Below are 23,730 nucleotides of genomic sequence, written 5' to 3' on the forward strand. Positions count from 1 at the left end.
GATTTTGTCCTCCCGCCAGAGTATGGAGCAAATGCCTGCATCTACAGTACCAGGACAGAGGCACAAATGGTAGGTCTGGAGGGAGCACTGGAGAGAGTGCAACCTGTCTGAGCAGAGCAGGGAACTCAGTGCCAGGTAATCAGCATTCTGAGGAAAAGTGGATTCAGTGTTTCTGGATCTCTGATTTTCTCTTTCTTTTTTTCTTTATTTTAAGATTTTTATTTATTTATTTGACAGAGAGAGAGAGAGAGAGAGCACAAGCAAAGGGAACATCAGACAGAGGGAAAGGGGAAGTGGGCTCGCCACTGGGCAGGGAGCCTGATGCAGGACTCAATCCCAGGACCCTGGGATCATGACCTGAGCTGAAGGCAGCTGCTTAATTGACTGAGCCACCCAGCTCCCCAGATCTCTCGTTGTTCAAGAGAAAGTAGGAATGTCTATTTTTATGCAAAAACTCCTAATATTTCTATCACAATTCCCTAAAGACAAAACAAAACAAAAAAGGCAATATGGCATGACCAAAAAAAAAAAGAGAGAGAGAGAGAGAGAGAGAGACATTAATTACAAGCACTGACTTAAGAGGCAGACTACCTGACTTTGAATCCTGGCCTCACCTGTTATTAATGTGGGCAACACACTTAATTAACCTCTATATGCCTTGGTTTCCTCACCTATAAAATGGGGATAACTACAGCAAGCACACAGGATTGTGGGGAGACTGCATGAGTAAAGCACTCAGGACAACATCTCATACACAGTTAACAGGATTTGTTAGCTGTCCCCATCAGTTTCTTCATCAACATTATTAGGATTAACCTTTGTCTCCAGGTCAGATCTGGCCCTCAGGAAACTGGCAGGAAAATGACGGATGTGACATCAGACGACAGACCAAATCAGAGATTTGCCTGTTCTAGCTGTGTGACCTCGGAACAGATTACCTTTCTGAGCATCTGTTTCCTCATCTGTAAAATGGAAACGATGCATAAGCCATGAGAACTAAAGGACTGAGGACACATAAAATGCTTGCCAATGTGCCTGGCACTCGGTGTGGGGGCATCTTGGGGGCTCGGGAATGGGACCTGCTTCCGGAAATGCAACAGTACCAGAGCCAGTGATCATCTTCTAACCCAATCTTTAAGAGCTAGAGAAGTACCAGGACAACGGATGACATTCAATAATTTTACCTAAGAATTTTAATTAACCCATTTTATTTTTATGAAAGATTTTATTTATTTATGACAGAGAGAGAGAACAAAAGCAGGGGGAGCAGCAGAGGAAGAGAGAGAGAGAAGCAGGCTCTCCACTGCATAGGGAGCCAGATGCGGAGCTCGATCCCAGGACCCTGGGATCATGACCCGAGCCGAAGGCAGAGGCTTTGCAGACTGAGCCACCCAGGGCCCCCAATTAACCCATTTTAATAGAAACTGAATATAAGAGGAAGAGTTGTGGCAATAGGTGGGACATAAATATGAGATGGTTCAGCTTAACAATGAGTGTATATAATTTATGTTAAAAAAAAAGAAAGAAAGAAATCCCTGCTAGTGTTCCAAAACCTCAACTATGGGAAAGGAATATTAGCATAATGGTAAAATATCTAAGTAACTGCAATTTCCTAAGGAAAAATGAAAATTATCCAAATATATTTTTATTTTATATATTTTTCACGTCTTAAAAAATGCTTAATTGAGGTATGATTGACATAAATATAGATTTTTAAAAAGATTTTATTTATTTATTTGACAGAGAGAGACAGAGATCACAAGTAGGCAGAGAGGCAGGCAGAGAGAGAGGGAAGCAGGCTCCCTTCTGAGCAGAGAGCCTGATGTGGGGCTCAATCCCAGGACCGTGAGATCATGACCTGAGCCGAAGGCAGAGGCTTAACCCACTGAGCCACCCAGATGCCCCTTAAATATAGATTTTTTTATCGAAAGATTTTTTTTTTTAGCTTCACTGAGGTACAACTGACAGAACTGTACAATATTTAAAGGATACATCGTGACGATTTGCTATGTGTATACGCTGTCGAAGGATTCCTCCTATCTAACTAATTAACCAAAAAAAAGCTATAGATATTTAATGTAAACAATTTGATGTGTTTGGCTTTCTGTGTCTTCTTTCCAGTTCAACAGAACCTTAAACAACCTCATTCTCTCAAAGAAAATGAAAAGTCCAACAATGGGAGAACCGCGACAAAGTGCAGACTTACAAATTCATCGTCCTACTCATGGCTTTGACTTTGACATATGCTCTGATTTTAAGAAAATCTTTCATTTGATTTACCAAACATGGAGGAGCACTGGTATCACTCTCTGACAAAAGGTTGCCAGCGGATCCAAACAGGATAGGTAAAAGGGACGAGTGGAACACAGGCTGGATGGGGAACCAAGAAGCCTGGTTCTCCTGCTGTCTAGTGGGGGGACATGCACTGTTCCTCAGTGTTCCCATCTACAAAATGCAGAAGGTAATGCCTAGGTTGCTAAGCTCTCAACGTTTCCAGGTGGTTTGGGGGATACGTGTGAAAATGACTTATAAACCATAAAAGAACATAAATAACTTTTTCATGTATAGTAAGTAAAAAGCTGCCAAATATTAAATACACATATTTGGACATACACTTGGGGTCTTGTGAAGATGACTCATGTCAGACATACATTTCTGGAGCCTATATCACATGACCCCAACTTTTAGCAGTAGGTGCATCTCTGACGGCGTACAGAGCTAATAAACTTGATTTAAAACACACAGAGCACACCGGATGAGCATGCGGGCTCTGAAGTCAGCTTTTGGGGTTGAAATGACAGCTTTGACAGTCACTGGCTTTGTGATCTTGGACAAGCTATTAGACCTCCCTCACATATGTGTAAAAAGCTTAGCAAAGTGCCTGCCACATAGCCCTGAGAAACATTAGCTCCTAAAATAATATCATCTCTTGACATTCCAAAGCAATGTTTTACCATTGCCTACTAATGGAAGAGAAGCGTCAGCAACCTCTTGTTCAATAATAAATAGGGGGGGCTGCTGGGAGGAAAATAAAGCCTCGGAACACAATTAAATAACCTTTGATGTCTCCTGGAGGGGGTTAATGGACGAACCAGCTACTTTTTAGTTGTGGTGGTTTGTTAGATTTTCTTTTTTCTTTTTAAGATTTTATTTATTTATTTGACAGAGAGAGAGAGAGAGAGAGAGAGAGAGAGATCACAAGTAGGCAGAGAGGCAGGCAGAGAGAGGGGGAAGCAGGCTCACCTCTGAGCAGAGAGCCCAAAGCAGGGCTCAAACCCAGGACCCTGAGATCACGACCTGAGCCAAAGGCAGAGGCTTAACCCACTGAGCCACCCAGGCGCCCCTGTTACAGATTTTCTAAGCAGTCTAAACAAGGTCCTTATACAAATGCTTTCATTTAGCATTAAGCAACTGTGTGCTTTGGTCAGCAATATAACTCTACCTTCAGGAAGCACACATAAAGAGTGTTCATTCTTAAGGACTCATGTAGGTCCATAATTAAGGCACACTGTGTAGAAGACTGGCCTATTGCTTCATGCTCAACAGTCAGTTCTGGGGGAAGTATCTGGAATGGGTTCCTCGTTGCTCAGCTCTCGCCTCAGTCACTGATGACAGGAAGGAATTGTGGCCACCTCCCCAGGAGGCTTTTGGCCACAAGTCTCCTCCTCTTTTGCCTACAGACATTCCCCATATTATTCAGACATTTCATACCTCCTTCCAAAGACCCAAAGCAGAAGTCAGTTAAGATAGCAGCAATAGCATGTTAATTAAAAATATCCCAGTAAATATTTTTAATATCTCCACTGTGTTTCTCTATTTGTATATGAAACTCATTCCTTTATCATAACTCTCCCAACCAGGAGCCAAGACCTCATTATATTACTGTCACTCTATGCTCCAAGAGGCTCGTGGATTGCTACTTAAAGCGGTTCAGAGAGCAAAAATGCTTTGACACAGCTAGTTTGATACACATATCATAGACTGGGTAGTGTCAATTATCTGAAAGAATTTATATGAGTTAGGGTATGACAGGTTGTCAGCTGTCAGAGTTGTAGCGTGGTAAATGAGAAGGCATTTACTCAACATACTGAGGACGCCCATCACACGTATATCTGAAGATCATTTCTCTCTGCATGCTACCGACTTTCTTGGTGTTAAGGACAGGAGGCTGAGGAAGACAATAAGGTGCCACCTGGCTTTTGTGTGGGTGTGTGCGGAAGGAATGATCAGACTGGTTTTAGCAATGACAAATTGAGCCCCAAAGTTTTTCTTTGATGCCAGGATTTCTAGGGAGCATTCAGTGGGGTCAGAATACCTAAGGCATGGCCTTTAGAGACCAAGATTTATAGTAGCTAGTAACAGGAAGAGCATTAAAACCTATAGTCAACAATTCCTACTTTATTCCTGCTTCATAGCCAGAAACCACTGTAATAAATAGAGGAGAAATAAGGGCACGCACATTTCCTGGGGACCATCCAGTCCACATAGCAGAACGATTTCCATGCACATCACTCTGAAAATCTTATTTCTATGCCCACAACTATGTTTTGGGTTATATTATGATTCGCTATCCTTATTTGGTCAAAGATCAAGACATTATAATGTTAGCTACTTTTTTAAAGAAATATTAACTTTTTTTTTTCATAATCTGCTTTCCTATCAGCAAGAACTATTATACACGAATCAAGTATTTCTAAGTAATTGAAATGAGCTGATTTCAATAAATGCATATGTAAAATATGGTAAATTTCTCCTAGCTATTACAACTATAGGTTAGCCCCTGGCCTAAACATTCTAATTGGAAAATGGAAATTTTTATAGAATCCAGTTCTTGGAGCTGGAAGGGGGAACTTAGTTATGATTTAACCTTAACCATTTCACACGTGATAGAAGTCAGACAGTTTATAATAAGACAACTACCAAGAACCAAGAAACTAGGATAACAAAGTAGGTCTCCTCTTCTTTATTCAATGCTTCTTGCAGAAGGAGTGATTACTGTTAGGACAACAAAACTATCAGAAATTATCTTAATTGTCATCTTGAAGAATTTTAGGCTTCTGAGCTTAATGAATTAGAAAACTTCAGAAGAGGTCTATACAGGCTCTAGAAACCATTTGGCTAATACAAGCATTTTCCTAAATATCCTATTAGATTTGCTAACGCAATACAGACTTTAACTAATTTCCCCTTTATTGGAATTGAGTCCAATCAAGTAATTACTGAAGTGTGGTGATGTCAGGAAAGGTTACTAGGAGAGGGTTAGATCTCATATGCTGCAAATAGATAACTTCTCCATAGCGATACTCTAAAATACTGAAGAAATTAGGTAAGCAGAGGAAAAACAGGAGAAACATGCTTTCATCAAAGTCACCATATTACAAACTGGATCGACAAATGTCTGGTACAGTTGCGACACCTTGAGTTACTACCTAAGGTCAGACCCCCATAAAGCAAAAAATATTTTTGAACAGTTCTGAGTCACTACACTAACTCAGGAAATATACATCATAACCTCTGTGAATGGTGCCCCTAAGAACTGTGCAAGACACAGCTTGCAATCGTCTTACCCAGAGGCATTGTCCTTGAAGATCCCCTCATAAAACACAGCATACCTAAGCTTGGGGCCAGATGGCCCTGAATGTATATTTAAATGTATAAGCAATGAGCAATATATGCTCTGTAACACAGAATAGATATGTAAGATATAATCAAGTATTTATTATTCTTCCATCTTTCTCCATTTGGGGGCAAACAAAAACTGCACCAGGTAACTGAACACAGTATATAGTTCAATTACAATCTCTATTTACAAAGGTAGGAGACAAAAAGATGCTGCTAGCCTTCCATATAACATCAATGGATACTGAACTGTTAAACAAATTCTCATATTCCCCCTTTATAGGTCATCAGGCAAAATTATGGAACAGTGTCAAGGCCAAGAAATAAATGAACAAAATACAAATATCCTTAAAATATCATTTTGAAGAGAAGGAAACAATGCTGATTATTCTTAATTCCCTTCTACAGACATTTCCCTCTAGCCCCTTTAAGATATGTGGGTGAAGTTAAAATAATCCTGCAAAGAAGCATGAAAAATAGATCAGGGAAAATAGCACCTCTTCCCCAAGCCTTGCATGGTCAGTTCGAATTTCGTCAACCCTTCCAAATGGTTCTTGAGAACAGACCCCTACTCTTCACTCTATACCAAAGCCTCGCACCACCCCTTCCCCCAAATCCATTGAAGGGGAAGGTAGTCTGGTCTTTACCTGTAAAGCTACTGTTCATTTCAGGAACGTCATCCTCCTCCTCGTTCTCCGCATGGACTATGCCAGCATTTTGCATATCATTGTAGGACTTGGTTCGCTTTGGGGTTGACTGCTTGGAGCCAGACTGAAGGCTTTGCAAGGCATCCGTCGTGATCACTTTCCCACTGACTGGCTGGCTAGGAGGTTTGGGTGTCCCATAATAGTTTCCTAGGTGATGGAGAGACACATTTGCATGTTTTAGAAAGAATACTTTGTGTTTTTTTCAAGACTTCACATCTGAATCTCTCAGCACATTAAAAAAAAAAAATCTTTTTTTTAAACTAGAAAACCAGAACACACTGTATTTCATTTCTGGAATAGGTCACAAGAGATGTTGTTCCTACCCAGCTAGACATGGTGATTTCCGAAGTCAGGAGGAAAGCTGCATTATTTCATTGCAAAGAACCTACTACTAGGGCTAAAAACAAAGCCAGCTGTACTGAATACCAAAACTTCATCCTCATTACATTTGAAATTCAATTGGTCACCTTTTTATATATATGCACCAGCATAATGCTGAATCCAATTTAGAGTTTGCTTCAGAGAAAATAAAAAATTCATTATGGCCAGCACCCTTACAAGCCTACAAAGCCAAGGTCACCTTCCCTTAATAAGGGGACTCCTTAAAAGGGAACCAGGGCACTATATAAAAAGGAGGATGGTGAACACCACGTGGCGCATCTTTAGCTGAATGGCAGGCTTGACTCTCAGAGTCATGTGGGGTGGGAGTAAACCCTTGCCAAGTTTTAACAGAAAACTGTGCCAATGGTGGCATGGTGGCCACTCTTTTAGGAAATGTCCATTTCACTTTTAGGCACTTTTCCCAACATTTGACTCAGTGCGTTAAGTGATTCTGAGCAGTACCTAGAGGGATTTTACATTTTATTATTTTAATAACTGTTTATATTTTTAATGTGGACTAAAAGAAAAAATCGAGCTCTGCTAAGTTATAGTAGTTACAATAAAGTTTACTTTTAAAATTAAAGAGAAAAAGCAATATTTTTAAAGTGATTTTTTTATTTTAAAAGGCAGCAATATATAATAAAAGGTAATTAATTGAATAAGAATAGTAATGGCAGTGATTAGAGTTTCTTTTTGAAAACTTAAGATAAAAATGTTATTTTAAAGAATATTTCAAGTAAGTAATAGATAGTATGTTCAGATATGGACAAAGCCATAAAGGTGATTCATGAACAGCCAAAGTTTGAAAAATAAGCTTATAATCAATAATATGCAGTGACTACATGATAAAAAAAAATCAGCACTAGAATCCCACTAATCCATTCACCAGCACACATCTTCTAAAGGAAGGCCAGAAAGATAAATGACACAGAGTCCTTCAATAAATCCTAAGCAATGGGGGCACCTGGGTGGCTCAGTGGGTTAAGCCTCTGCCTTCGGCTCAGGTCATGATCCCAGGGTCCTGGGATTGAGCCCCGCATCGGGCTCTTTGCTCAGCAGGGAGCCTGCTTCCCTTCCTCTCTCTCTGCCTGCTTGTGACCTCTCTCTCTCTCTCTGTCAAATAAATAAATAAATAAATAAATAAATCTTAAAAAAAAAAAAAAAAACCTAAGCAATGTTTGTAATTCTTTGCTTAGTAAAGTAGAATTTATACATAATAACAAATCTTGCACACTGCTTCTTCCCAAAGACTCCCCCTACTGTCTAACCTCAGTACATGATTACATAAAATACACACTATATAACACAAGCACAAAAGCAAAAGGAGACAGTAACATGTTGCTCTGAATGAGACACACAGGTATTCAAGAGCTGGCTTCTACTGAGCCTTTGTTTTATGATTAAAATATATTTTTATTACTATTATTTAAAATATTTTGAACCACCACTTATGAATATACACACCCACTTTCTTTGACAGTGGTGTGATCGTGTGTGTCAGCAGGAAAACTAACCACACCTGTTAAAACATGCAGTAGACTAATGGGTACCATGTATGATTTGAAGGACACCAGAATGAAACAAAACACAATTTGGAGGCTTATGCTCAACTCAATTATCATAGTTCTTTCACAAAAGATGATGGTATCAATTTCTTCAAAACATCTGTCAGGTTTCTAAGTTAAAGGTACAGGCGTTGAATACAATCAACTTGAAGAAAGGCATCCCATGTATGTTTTTAGAGGCGAACATGTGTTGCAAGGAAGAATTAAGGAGCACACACATGAACCAAGACTCTTCTTGCATTTCTTTAAGATTTTATTTATTTATTTGACAGAGATCACAAGTAGGTGGGGGGGGGCAGGCTCCCCGCTGAGCAGAGAGCCCGACGCAGGGCTCAATTCCAGGACCCTGGGATCACGACCTGAGCCAAAGGTAGAGGCCCAACCCACTGAGCCACCCAGGCGCCCCAACTTCTTGCATTTCTATAGAGTTTACATCTAAGGACATCCCATATCTTTGCTGAAGTTGAAAGGAGGCCACAGCATTGACTTTTTCGTGAACTGAAGACTATTAATGTGGTTAAGTAAGTAAAACAGCTAACTATTTAAAAAATATCTTCACATGGGAGGAAAAAAAAAAGAGAGACAAACTCCAATGAATTTAATTCTAACTCCTTCTAATCACTAATCTACCAAAGTATCATGTGTATTTTTGGGTTGGAAGTAAACAAGTACCAGCGTCTATGTGAAGACTCCTCCACTGAAATATGGGACCAAAGGATGGGTCCCTTTATTCATAATTTTATAATTACAATTTTACAAACATAATCATTCACTTTCAGTGCCATGAAACCAAAGTAACAATCAGGAAACTATTCCCACTTGAAAATCAATGAAAACTTAGATACCCTCAGTTTTTGACAAAAATAAATGTTTGGAAAACAAAAGTTCTACCCAAATTTGACAAATATGTGTGGATTTTCCTCAGTTTTCAAGTTCAGAATCTTTCTTAATAAATGATTAGCAGATTTCTCAATGAAGTTATAAACTCCCCCAAACAGCCCACTTATTCATAGTTATTTCCTGTTCCTGAAAATTAGTTTAAGATTGCAGACCAAAAAAAGTACCTATTCTTAGGCTGACCATTCGCAATGGCTATTGTCAAAGACAAACTATTGCGTGAGGAATCTCATTCAGGTTAACCCAAGGTGTGGACATGAGCAGTACCCAGCACATCAAAGCGGAAAAGAGACAGTTTAGGCTTCCAAATCCTAACTGGCTCCGTGATTCTAGGCATCTAACCATTAAAGAGACAAACAAAAAGCCCTCTTTGTCCTCTTCTGTAAAACTGGAATTCTAAGAATAATTCATTTTTTAAAAATTCAGCATTTTTATCTTTTTTATTATGTTACATTAGTCACCATACAAGTACTTCATTAGTTTTTGATGTAGTGTTCCATGCTTCATTGTTTGCGTACAACACCCAGTGCTCCATGCAATACGTGCCCTCTCTAATACCCGTCACCAAGCTAACCCATTCCTCCCACCCTCTGCCCTCTGAAACCCTCAGTTTCCCAGAGTCCAGAGTTTCTAATGGTTTGTCTCCCGCTTTGATTCCCCTCCCATCCTTCATTTCCCCCCTCCTTCTCCTGAATACCTCCTTTCTATCTAGAGCACCTGTTTGGAGGATAAAAGGAGATGGTCCATTGAAAGCCTCTAAGCTACACCAAAGTTTGCCTCTACACCGAGCCTTGAGGACTGCTACTTAATGTTCACAGCTTGTTTCTAATCTCTCAAAGGAGTTCATTCCACCATGTTGGAAGGATTAACAAGACATTGTGTCTCAGGCGCCTGCCACAAGATAACTCAATACTCTTCCTTTACTCTTGTAAAGGAACAAGCAAAAGAACCTGCCAATGATGAAAGAGCCTTGGGCAAGGTTTTAACCCTCAGTCTAATACATCCTCTGTGAGACAGAAATGACAGCCCGAGTGACCCCAGGATTATTGTGAATATCAAATTATGTAACTTTCTCAAAGGTACCCTGTAAACTATAAGGGGTTATAAATGGGAAATGGTGCAATTACTTAAATCCCTCCAGCATTTCTTATTACCCATATTGCCTACAAACATTACAGAAAAGCTTATGTCTAGAAGTTCTCTAACTACAGGGGGTTCAACTTTCCTTCACAGATACGTTTTTTTCCCCATGTATTCTAAAAAATCATTTGAATTACTCACTAACATAAAAATGGATTCTTTTTTTTTTTTTAATTTAAAAGGCTTCATTTATTTGATAGAGAGAGCACAAGCAGGCAGAGCAAGAGGCAGAGGGAGAGGGAGAAGCAGACTCCCTGCTGAGCAGAGAGCCCAATACGGGGCTCGATCCCGGGACCCTGGGATCATGACCTGAGCCGAAGGCAGGTGCTTAACCCACTGAGCCATCAAGGCACCCCAAAAATGGATTGTTTCTGATTAAAATCTGGATATACTGAGAAGTGCTACACAACAAAGCATAAGCTCTGGTTCCTTGGATTCTGTCCGTTCCAGGCAATGTTGATGACAAGTGTGTGACCACGGCCAATTCACCTGGAACACACTTGTTGAATTAAGGATTTCTGCAGAGAAGTTGTTCTCTTACCCTGGGTGCGTCCCTGTCCTTGCCAGGCCAACACCTTGGCCCCAGTCAAGAACAGCCTCCCTAAGGCTGATGCAATGTGAAGCCATGGGCGTACAAAGGTACTGGGGCACAGCAGGGAGGGGAGAAAACCTAAAACTTCAAAATAGCATCGGTAAGTCATGGACTGGTCTTAGTGATGTGATTCTGGGTGAATGTGGTTTTGGTCCCCAGACTTGTGGTGGGTGGGGTTATGCCGAAATCCCATGTTGTCTTCACCACAGGATGGGCAAGATGGGTGGTGCACTTGCCATGGGCCAGTCACCACAGGTTCCACTGCCTCGACCCGCCCTCTTCACTTTCCAAGTCTAGCTGGCTGGCCCTGGGCAGGTCCCACACGACTCATCAAGTCTCCACCTGGTCAGCATTGGGCCATGCCTAGTCACGGTAGACCGCAAACTTACAGATGGTACAGGGAAGAGACTCCCTGTGAGGAATACGCGCAGCACGTAATGCTATTAAAGAAAAATCATATGAAGAATTATAAGTGATTAAAAAATTAATTTGGGTTATCACCTAGCAGGCTTCACAGCTTCTGGCAGACATGAGCCCGACTGTCCTATGGTCTCCACGTTAGCCAACACACACTTCCTGAGGTGGCCGGGCTCGCTCCCAAGTGGGAATGCATGTGTCTCTACAGCTATTTTGAAAACCGGCTCTACAATAAAACTTAACACGGATGGTGGCTGGGGAGGGAGGAGAGGGCAAGGGAAGACAGAAGAGGAAGCTGCTGCTGGCCTTAATTAACAGGCACAATCTTCGGCCATGACCAAGCCTAAGAAAATATTTTCTGACATGCGTTTAAAAATTAATGGGGACAGCAAATCAAGTTTTAGAGCTTGATAAAATATTTAAGGAGGACCGTGACCCTGAGTTTTAAGCCAGAATGAATCAAATCTATATGACCTCTCACTTTGCACAAGTTTAGTATTCATTCATTTCCCCAAAGAGAACTTTTTTTGGGGGGCGGGGCAGACACTATGCTAGACACTAGAAGTAAGGTGTAAAGAGGGGACTAAAACGTGATCTTCACAAATTCTCTGTGTGGCATACGTCCGTTTTCTTAAACGTCGTGCAAACCATAAAGTTCAATTGCAATGGAGACTCTGGTTGAGTGGGTCGCAGAAGGGCCCAAGATTCTGAATTTCTAGCTAGGACTCACCAGCGAGGAGCACTGGACTACCCCTTGCATAGACAGCAGAGGTAACCAGGTCACAGAAAACCATTCCTCTTTAGTAGATGAGGAACGCGGAGGCCAAGAGCGGCAGAAATGCCTGCCTTAAGAGTCAGGTCTGGACCTGGCTGGTCCAGGGTAAACAGTACTCAGGTTCTTTGGACCCCGGTCTGCAATTCCACATGGGAGGTGGGTGGGACAAGGGACACTTGTCTATCTTCTTCCTACGGAACATGCTTTTGAAAATAAGCAGAACAGCACGGTAGTGAGTACCGACGTCCTGGAATCCATAGTATGCGTCTTCAATGGGGCAATATCGCCTCCAAGGACGCAAAAATGGGTTTGATTCTTTGGGGTGTGGAAGGATAAAAAACGCCTTCCTCTTTCTATGTGTAAAACGCAGAGGTACCCCCAACTAGATCAAAGCTGCCCTGAAGTGTCCTCGGGAAACCACGTACCTCTCCTTCCCGATGCCCTTTGCTGTAATTATCATACGACTGAATTTGCCAATATCTGTCTTTACCTCCAGACCGCAAGCACCAGGAGAGCAGCGACCACATCTGCTTGTGGACCAAGTCTCCAGGCCTGAAGCAGCGCCGGCACAGGCTGGCATGAGGAATTCTTTGGGAATGAGTCAATACACAGGTAGGGACGGCACAAAGGAACGCCAGCCCGGGATGCGCCTCCACGCCTCTCTTGCGGATCTGGTTTTTAAGAGCATGACTCACGGCAGCCTCTTCCCAGTCCATCAATCACATCTCGCTGACTTCAGATCCGCGCTATTTCACTTTCCGCTTGCTTGCTCAGCACATGATGGTATCATTCCTACAAATGCCCATCACTTTCTTTTTACTCTTCCCTGGCTTACCTGCTCCACCCCACGGAACCATGATTGGCACACAAAGAACGACAGTAAGCCACTGTCCTCTAATGAGATGTTTGTTCTTGCCACTGCCGTCTGGCTTTACACAGAAGACTGAAGAGGGTAATATAATTCAATAGCTTTGTGACCCTAAGCAAGGTAAGGGACCTCTCTCTTCGCAGCCTCAGTTCTTATGGTATAAAGACAAGAACAGCACTCATCTAGCAGGGTTTTTTGAGTGATGGACTCAGGACTTGTGCTGGGAACAATGTTAGCATGTAATAAACTCTAGCAGTCTTAAGTGCCACCTACTATTGGAGGCCAGTATAAGCTCTAAAACACAGAAGAGGGTACTGGTGTCACAATGTATACTGAAAGAACAACGTTGACCAAAATTTATCTTGACTGTGCACCTGTCATGTCACTACCCATACATTCACTTACTCTAATCTTTATTAATAACCCTATGGGGAAAAAAAAAAGACATTAGTAGTCCCATTTTCAGATGAAGATGAGATTCACACCACATGTAAACCATGACTGGCATTTGCACACCCACCTGTCTGTCCCCAACATCGATGTTGTCAACTTAGGAGTCTCTAAGGATCTCAAAGCAGGGAGTGGAGCAAAACTACCCTGATAGCAGCCTCTCCAGCTTCATATGCAGAGGAACAGCCAATCACAGCACAGATTCCCTTTGGTTACTTTCATTATCAACAGAGAACATGCCACGGTGGAGTTTGCCAACAGAGCTTATCACAACAGACGGCTTCCAAGGCCTGCCAAAGAACAGGACTCCAGACCGTCTCATTTTCCTCAATGACAAACAAGAACTCTCTTCACCCCCGCTTTATCTGTGTCCCCAAAAAGTATACTCTTGGCAGCTGCCTTTTGGTAGACCTTCTAGGAAGCAAAACAATAACATTATTGAAGGCTGACATCCCTCTCCCTCATTGACATGCAGAAATATGCAACCCATAACTCCAATTTGAAATGTCACACTGGCGCCGTACTTCCATGCTGGGGGAAAACCTTTGCGATGCCTAAAGTGTATAATCAGCCTCTTCTACCCAGAGGCATTTGTAAAACAGGCATGTTTGGAACCACCCCCACTGAATAGTTCATCCCTTGTAAACCCTCTCCTAGAGAAGTCCCAAGGGCTAGCTGAAGCAGCAACCTGTCTCTCTGAGTGAAAATGTCAATAAGAAGGAAAAAAAAAAAAAAAAAAAAGAAAGCAAAGGAAAGCAAGGCAAAGAGAGATGGTGCAGCTGATTTATTTTAAGCACCATATCCAATAAATTTGTTCATTGCCACAATTAGGAAGTTGGGCCAAGGAGGAAAGACACATTTATTTCTGTTGTCTTGGCCTTGATGTCAAATCTATCTAAAGACAGAATGAGGCGTTGGTTCAAATTGCAAAGCCGAGATCAGTTATGAGCTCCACTAATAACTTCTGTGCTTTGTGAGGGACAATAGTTAGACTGTTTATAGAGACAGGTGGGGCCTCGATTCTGTTGGAGTAAATGCAACTCTTGGTATTAGAACTGGTGGCGCGTGGAAAGTTCCATCATGCTTTCCCAAGCCCCACCACCAAACCTGCCCTTTTCCAGTTTCTTATCTCAGCAAATGGTACCAGCATCTATCCAGTTATGTAAGACAGAAACTAGGAGTCATCCTAGGATGACTACCGTCACGTGCATCTTCTACTCCTTCTTACGATAACTGATGCATTGCCAAGTCCAGCTTTTTAATCACATAAATATCTTAAGATTCAGTCCACTCATCATTACCACCGCCATCACCATCACAGCCCAAAGCTAAATCCATCTAGGGTTGCCAGAGAAAATGCAAAACTAGATATTCTATTTTTTTGTTAAATCTAGCAATCTAACTCCAGCTCAACCATTAGAGCTCACTCCAATTATTACTTCTACAGGAAAAGCTTTTCCCCACTCCAGAGAGATCAAATCTTCGCAACCTATAGTCTCTGCTACAGACCCTAGCGCACTCACAACTGTACACTTATGTCTGTGATTATTTGAATACTGTGCCTTGTGCACTACAAGACCTAGGAGGGCAATGATCATATCCGGTTTTGCTCAGCATTTTTAATGAATAAACAACTGATGAAACAAACCAGGCATACAGACTACAAAAGAGGTGTCCATTTCCAAGGGGCAGAATGGGAAATACTGGCATCCCGGTCCTGCCTGGGACGTGACTTGGGTGACGGGCTTTTGGCCAGGCTTTGTCCCAATTCCCTTTAGTGTTTTAGACCAGTCTCTCCCAGGACCTCAGTTCTGTCTTCTCAGGAAATGACCCCCACCTCATTCCCAGCTTTAAAATCCTAGAACCCTGCAACTCTAAACCCCAAACACATATGGACGGTTACCCAGCCCTGAGGTTTTGTTGCCTTATTCTACTTGTCTGCCATTTCACACGTCACTGAATGCATCCACAAAAGAAGATCACCACTGCTCTGCAGTAACATGCTCTTTGGGAGGATTCGAAATTATCCTTTTTAAAGGAGCTTAACTCTTAAACATGTGCTTAGCTCTCTGAAGTCAGCTGAGTGAGAGGGGAGGGCCCTTCTCGAATAGGTGCTCACCCTTCCCTGCAGAAGCTTTTGTTCGAGAGCTGTGCTGTAAAACACAGCACCCACCAGACACCTATGACTTTTTAAAGTTAAATTAGTTTAAATTAAACTAAATCTAAAATTCAGTTTCTCAGTCACAATAGCCACTTGCAGCTAATGGCCGCCATATTGGGCAGCTCAGAACCCCGAACATTTCCATTACTGAAGAAAGTTCTGTTGCATTGCCCTGGTTCTAAAGAAAGCAGGGCATGGCTCTTTGTCCCTCCTTCTCTAGGACCAATGTTCTGACCTTCTCTCGGGTTCACCCCACTTGCTGTCTCTGGATTCAAGCCTCAAGGCTGCTGCTGACTTTCAAACTCAAACAATGTCCCTGAGTCTCTCACTTGAAACCATGAGGTCCTCTGACAAGCTTCAGTAACTGTCCCTTCCACAAGGGGGTCTCCTCTGATGGGAGATGAGAAGTTGTGCCCTTGCCGTATGCTTCTGAAGCACCCTGTTTCCCTTCTCAGAACACACATCACTTCTCTTGAAATTGTTCCATTTGCTTCATAACACTGAGAGGCTGCAGAGGATGGACCCGGGCCAGGCAGCCCAGGTTTGGACCCAGCTCTATTCCCGGCTCCCCATGTGAACTTAGATAAAGATAATTGGCCTCTCTGGGCCTCATGCTCTTCTTCTGTAAAATGGGGAATCAACTGTACGTACCTCACAGGACTATGGGGTAATTACGTGAGCTGGGGCATATCACACACTTTCAAGAGCACCCAACACATAATTTATGCTGGCAAAAATAAATAACTAAAAAGCACAGCATCTTCAAAGGCAGGGCTGCTTTGGTCTTCTGTGCATCACACCTCAGGCTACGAAATGACACCTGAGGCAAAGCAAATGCTCCATCACTACTCGTTGAATTGAACTGTGTACGCGTAGACAGGCTCGCTTGAACCCCGTGCTGCCGGGAACATACTGTCTAGTCCTATTCAGAGCAGCGCTAGTGAGATATCGTGCAGGGACGCTCACTGCCGCCGTGTTCACAAAGTACCCAAAATGGCGGGGCGGGGGGTAACATCCTACATGTCCACCTGCAGGGGACGGGTCAGCATACACTGGGATACCCCACAGCATTTTGAAAGAGCAAGATAGAACTGCATGGGGCGATGTGGAAAGATTTCCAAGACACGTGAAGTAGGAAGGACAAGAATAGAGGGAAATGAACGGGAGTCCATAGGCGCATGCCCAGTGCGTGTATGTTTTCTGAACCTCTGCACAACACCCTTTCACCGTGGCTCCCGATGGGGAGGAAGGGAAGCAACTTGGACTTAAGTATGTTGACATTCTTTACTATAGTGAGGATTCCATCACCTACATTTATTACTTTTACTGAAAGTGAGCAAAGTGGCTTGCATTAATGTGTGTTGTGGGGGTGCCCGGCTGGCTCAGTCAGCTCAGTTGGAGCCAGCCAGGCACTTCCAGTGGCATGAATAGCATGCAACTCTTCACCTCAGGGTCATAAGTTTGAAACCCACATTGGGTGTAGTGATTACTAAAATAAATAAATAAACTTAAGAAAAAAGTCTTTTCCTCTCTGGAACCAGTACAGGGCAAGAGAGAAAAAAATCCAAACAGGAAAAAAAGACAGTGAATACCTGGGAAGTAAATAAAGATGTTTTACTGGCAAATGCCCTGGTTTACTGTCGAGCGGGAGGGAGAGGGGATGTACCACGGTGGCACTTTCGGACCACGGTGTGTGTAAATCTAAGAGCTGATGCTGATTGAGAGCTTACATGGGTCAGACACTGTGCTCAGCTCTTTCCAATTATTGTCTCATTTAATCCTACCTGTGAGGAAGCGCTATTATTATCCTCATTTCACCAAAGGGAAAAGGGAGACACAGAGCATTAAGCGACTTGCTGGAGGGCACACAGCTCCACTGCAAAGGGGCTTAAATTCCGTCTCAAGCAGGGCGTCAGGCCAGCCTGCACGCTTGTCAGTGTCCAACAGACAGAGCCGTCGGGGCCCGTCCAAGGGAGGCAAGGGCAGAGGAAGTTCTCTAAAGATCGAGACAGCCCTACTCCTTGGACAGTATCTGGCATTTCATAAAAATTCCATTTTGCTTCAAACTTATGAGAGTCAACATAATACACTTCAGTGGGTTCCAAAAATGTATGAGCTCTTTCATATGGTAGGGAAATTATACAGCTAAAAGGTCAAAGGCTGACAAACACAGAACAATCAAATGGCTGAAAAACGGACTGGGTTAATGCTGGGCATGAGAAGATTTCAACTCCAAACAACGCAGCAACACTCACAGAAAGACGGTTCTATACGAGACGATCGGACACTCTCTGAAAAACGTTTCCCTGTTGCTACCCACCATGAAGTTAGGTCAAAGTACAGACGAGTTATTTCTACAACTTTGTAGTTACATTCGGGATATTCTCCTTGGGGTTTGCGGGTAAGAGTATGAGGATGTGAAAGTCAGACTGAGCTGGGTTTGGTTCCAGGCTCCAGCATTCCAGCAGCAGTGGTACAACCTTGAACATGTCCCTAAATGCTACTTGGTCTCAGCTAATCCATCTGAAAACTCCGTGATAACAGTTACCTCTGCCTAAGTGATACAATTAATTGGGAAACAAAGTGACTCTGCCTCTACATCATTTGTAATAGAAACAACTGGAGAGAATGACTTTCTCTTCCTTGTTTCCCTGACAAGTTGTTGTCTACACCACGTGCTTCGCTTTTCCAATCCAACACATACTCTTTGGCATTGCACAACCACTCTCACCCTCAACCTTCCCAAAAATGCAATTTTTTTTTTTTTTAAACATTAAGGGATTCAAGCTCCCCAGATGGGCATAATAACAGATTCCAAATAAGAACAATTCACTTTCTGCTAATGAAAGAGGATTCACATTTGCCCTATTCTGGGCCACGTGAATTTTTAACTAGATTCGCATTTGCAAGACAACCTTGAAGAAGCTCCTGGTGCGTCCACTTAGCCTCCTTCCCTCCCCTCACTGTAGGCTTTAGTGAATTTTCCTTGGGCTGGGTTTTCTCAGACCCCCTCCCAGTTTCCCAGCCACCAGTCATATCGCAACACTTTAAGGAAACTGAGACAATTGATAATTAGCAATGCACTCAAGGGAAATACTCCTGAATTCACAATCAGAAATTTGATTAACATCTAAACACAGTCCAGTGTATATTCACAATTTGGAAATGAGCAGTAGGGACAAAGATAATGCTCTTCCTCCCCCCCCCCCCCCCGCAAAGAATATCAAACCATAATCAGTATAACTAAAATCCATGACCATTACTTAACCGTTAGCCACTGTCTGTAGAGAAAGGGCTATTATCATATCAAAGCTATACTATCCCTAATAAAATAATAGTCCACTTTGTACGTACATTTTGTTTTTAACAAAAAAACAAACTACTACTTGAAAATGTCCTTATGATCACCAAGTAAATCTACTCTTGAAAATGTCCCTGTGATCACCAAAATAAATCCAAATGTTAAAAGACTGTAAAGAAGTACACACAATAATTTGACCAAGTTAATAATCTGACCTAGTAAATTGGATATTATGCTCTTCTGTCTCAAATTATAACACTCAAAAGAGCAATCAAGCTACAATATTGTTTTCAGAAAACGTATGTTGACTTTCTTCCCTACATTTGGCTTTGACCCTGCTATCCCATCTGGGGGATCTCATCCTATAGACTTATTTGCACTTGTGTGAAATGATTTATGCCCGTGTTATTCAACACAGTAGTGTTGTGAAATATTAAAAATCTTTATCCAATGGGAACTAGTTAAATAAATCATGGCCATGCTGATACAAAGAGATTACACAGCCATTTAAAAAACAAAACAAGTGCTCTATTACTGAAACTGTAAAGAACTATAAGTTACTGTTAAAAGACCAAGGTGCCAAACATCATGTATTGTATACTACCTTTTTTACAAAATAGGGAAGAAATGAAAGCACATGAAGAGAACACACATTTATGTACACACATGGCACAGGTATCCTTGTATTTACATAAAGAAATTTCAGAAGGGTGAGCAAAAACTCACGGCACTGGATGTAATATGGAGAGAAAGGAGAATCTGAAATTAGGCAGATAAAGATAGATATACAAAAGAGATTACTTATTTCATACTTTTGAGATATTGTGCTTCATGAACCATATCTATGTATTATCTACTCAAAAAATACATTAAAAATCAATTAGTGCTTTAAAAAAATGACATTCTATTCCTTCAAGATTAAAACAACACCTGTTGGGCGCTGGGTGGTTCAGTGGGTTAAGCCTCTGCCTTTGGCCCAGGTCATGATCTCGGGGTCCTGGGATCCAGTCCCGCATCGGGCTCTCTGCTCAGCGGGGAGCCTGCTTCCCCCCCAATCCTCGCTTGCCTGTTTTCCCTGCTTGTGATCTCTCTCTCTCTGTCAAATAAATAAATAAAATCTTCAAAAAAAAACAAAAAACAAAAAACTACCTGTAAGGTCACATTTTGTAATTGACCATGATTCTTTTCCCTCTTTTTTTTCTTTTTTCTTTTTTTTAAAGATTTTATTTATTTATTTGACAGATAGAGATCACAAGTAGGCAGAGAGGCAGGCACAGAGAGAGAGGAGGAAGCAGGCTCCCTGCTGAGCAGAGAGCCCAATGCGGGGCTTGATCCCAGGACCCTGGGATCATGACCTGAGCCAAAAGCAGAGGCTTTAACCCACTGAGCCACCCAGGCACCACTCTCTTTTTTCTAATACCATGCAAGCCCATACTACACAACAACACACACACTCACACACACACACATGTATGTACAGTCTTCAATTAATAAAGGAGAAACCTCTTGGAGAAAAAAAAGAGCCCCCAAACTATTTTTAAAGAGCGCCACAAAGCCTTACACCGCCTATTTTCTCCGTCTTAGTAAGGTGAACTGCAGTCTCCTACAGTCGATCAGACTCCGCTAGTTCACAAAACACTCCTGCCTGCATAGCTCTGGAGCCTCTCCAGAGCCCAGGACAGAGGCAGCCTCACGGCCCTCACACAGATACACTCACCTTCATAGGTGCCGACTTCCAGAAGGGTCCCGCTCTGCTCGAGGTCCAAGAATTCCTTCACAGTCAGAAAGTTATAGTCCACGCCAGGCACTTCTCCTTCTCTGGGAGATCGGGTTGTGCCTGCAGCCGACAAGACAGATGCACAAGACACCATCAGTCCATGAAAACAGGAAGCTCCCCATTCGGTTTGTAATTGGAATAACCTGTTCTGTAGGCTGGACAGCCTAAGCCTGCCCACCCATCTGCCCAGACAGGGACCTGGTAAGGACAACTTTTTTCTAACAGCACAGCAGCCTCACTTCCACCCTCTCATGCTTGTGACCTTTGGATGGGAGCAAGAGCCATCCAAGCACCGCTGGGTAGCCTGGGGTGAGTTTTTATCATTTCTTAAAATGCACTGAATGAAAAAGGCAAATGGGATTTTAGACAGACAACATTCACAATCCGCACCTTTTACGACTCCAGTAGATACTCAAAAGTTATCCACCTTAAGCTCACAGCCTAAGGGGTTTATATTTTTGACAAAGGCCTCAAAATTCCTGTGTTTTGAAGGACATCCGGCAAGTTCCAATGTAATAAGCCCTTTGAAGAAAATGACACCCACTGCATAAACACATCACCAGAGAAATGCAATTGCTATCAGTGGTTGGCTATCTCCCAGGGATTAAAATGCTGCTGCTCTCTGTGTAATTAATAGGTTTGATGAAAAGAGGCCACCCGTAAGTTCTGACAGGAGAGAAGGGGCACTGAATTTGCTAGAAAATTCTCCCCTTGACCATGATCGTTCTCTCAATGACTAATAAATACAACAATTCTTCTTATGAATAATGTAGGGTCTCTAGAGGATTTGAGTCACCCAGCTCAGGTGCTAGGCTCTGGGCCTCTCATTTTAGCTTAATCTCAACCAAAAGTGTAGAAGTAGTGTGGAAGGAATATGACTTACACACAAACCGAGAACAGAAAACAAATCAAGAAGCAATTATGCAGTGTGTGCAAGGAACCTCTGTTAAATACTATAAAGCCTCAAAAAAGAGCAAACCACAGGATTTCTGCTCTCACATTCAAGTTAGGTGATATGATCCACATAACTTGCTTTGCAAGGCACCATACCTGTGCTGCTCTAAGGTCGATGTTTTCCTACATAATAAGCGGGGATTTTTCGGTATTCCTAAGGACTTAATAAGCAAGGATTTCCCTCTAACCCTAGAAACTTTAAAGCAATTCAATACCCAGCTGTATGTGCCTTGTGGCTCTAATGTTCTCTCAACACTTGTCTATGAGAATGATCATGTCTGCACACCTAACGGTGCCATCCAGCATTTCTCTTAAGTCAAAAACAGAACAAAACAAAACCAACCACCAAAAAAACCAAAAAATCCCCCAAACCAAAAACAAGCCCCTCAACACTTGTCGCACACTTAACTCAGGATAAATACATTTTCAATGAGCCTGGTTTCTCTAATATCTGAAATCAGAGCTTTATAAATCGCCTCAAACTCCCCTGCTATGGTTGTATTGAATACGTTTGCTTCTCTGGAGCTTTCCGGTAGAGAAGCTGCGTATATCTGGAAGTCCACTCTTGTACGATTTCCTGATTTGTTCCTATTTCGGGCTCCCCCGACAGATGATGACAAGCCCTTCAGTTAGCTTACAATTTTTAAATTGACATCTTCGATGTCCGACACATAACAGGTACTGCATTAACACAGAGAATACCAGAAACCGTAGCTGAGCAGGTGTCTACAGTGGGAATGGTAAGTTCAAGGCTTGCCACTCCTCCCAACGTGTGGTCTTAGCAACTTAGGTCCTTGGCTTCTGTTATTACTTGGTTTCCTCATCTGTGACACAGGGATAATAATGGTACCTACACTATAGATTTGCTGTGGGTACTGAGTGAAATAAATCTTTTAGAAGACATAGCTCAATAATCATCAGCACATACAATAGTTTATGTCATTGTTAAAATGAAGTGAGTTGACAGGATGCTACAGTTCAAAGGCTATATATATATATATAGGCAAAGGGGCAAGGCAGGGGCTATATATATATATATATAATGTATGTTATATATATATATATAATGTATGTTATATATATATATAATGTATGTTATATATATATTTATATCTCATTACATCTCTCACTAGGTTTCATTTTATTCAATAACTATTTATTGAGGTCCCAATTCATGCTGGACACCGTGCAGGCACTGGGGAAACACTGGAAAACAAGACAAAGCCCCTACCCTAGTGAAATTTACATCTTACTATGAAAGACAGAAAACACATGTGTGAGTATAACAAAATTTCAGGTGGAAATCACCATAGGAAACATAGGTTAAAGTGTCTCAGAGCAATATAGGTTAAAGGGTTTAAAAATATCTTGGAAGAAGGAAGTCTGCCGGGGAGGAGGGAAGCTATTTCAGGACGGGGATTAGGGAAAGCCTGGCTAAGGAGGTACCACCCAAATGGAGAGCCCTGCCAAGGTGATGGGAAAGCATTCCGGGCAGGGGGAAGGGCCAACAACTCTGATGCAGGAAGAGGCAAAAAGGCCAGAGGAATAGTGACAGAGTAATGGAAAAGGGTTAAGGAAAGCCATAGCAAACACTTCATATTTTATCCCAAGGAAGATGAGAAGCCACTGGAGGGTTTTCAGCCGAGTGGTGGGGGGAGGTGTTTGTGCTAGGATTCATTTTAAAAAGATTTTTGAGGGGCGCCTGGGTGGCTCAGTGGGTTAAAGCCTCTGCCTTCAGCTCAGGTCATGATCCCAGGGTCTTGGGATGAGCCCTTTATCAGGTTCTCTGCTCAGCAGGGAGCCTACTTCCCCCTCTCTCTGCCTACTTGTGATCTCTGTCTGTCAAATAAATAAATAAAATCTTAAAAAAAAAATCATTGAGCTTGACAGAGAACAGGCTTTGGGCAGAGCAGGGGGAGGTGGGCACAAACAGAAGCAATGAGATCAGCGAGGTAGTGATTACAGGGTCCATGGGAGAGAAAATCAGGTCGTGATCAAGAAGAATAGGGCAGAGCTAGTAAGAAGCCATCAGATTTCTATCATACATTGTGACTATTTCCAATAGCTGTGACACAGTCCACAGGATGGACGTATTACACTCATCAAGCCACACGGGGTCTATATTC

The 23,730-nt window shown here is 42.3% G+C and overlaps 1 protein-coding gene across 3 annotated transcripts in view; it reads right to left on the bottom strand.

Annotated features, from left to right (window-relative positions):
- LOC111144009 (membrane associated guanylate kinase, WW and PDZ domain containing 1) overlaps window positions 1-23,730 on the bottom strand; it is a 633,428-nt gene that overhangs the window by 106,950 nt on the left and 502,748 nt on the right. For all 3 annotated transcript variants that reach the window (XM_022498068.1, XM_022498069.1, XM_022498070.1), the window contains exons 3-4: window positions 20,591-20,710; window positions 6,267-6,473 (exon numbers count right to left, since the gene is read on the bottom strand). In XM_022498068.1, coding sequence (XP_022353776.1) covers window positions 6,267-6,473; window positions 20,591-20,710 — 327 coding nt within the window. The remainder of the gene's footprint in view (window positions 1-6,266; window positions 6,474-20,590; window positions 20,711-23,730) is intronic.

Source organism: Enhydra lutris, unplaced genomic scaffold (assembly GCF_002288905.1).
Source record: "Enhydra lutris kenyoni isolate GAN:26980312 unplaced genomic scaffold, ASM228890v2 scaffoldscaffold10, whole genome shotgun sequence".
Taxonomy (NCBI): Eukaryota; Metazoa; Chordata; class Mammalia; order Carnivora; family Mustelidae; genus Enhydra; species Enhydra lutris.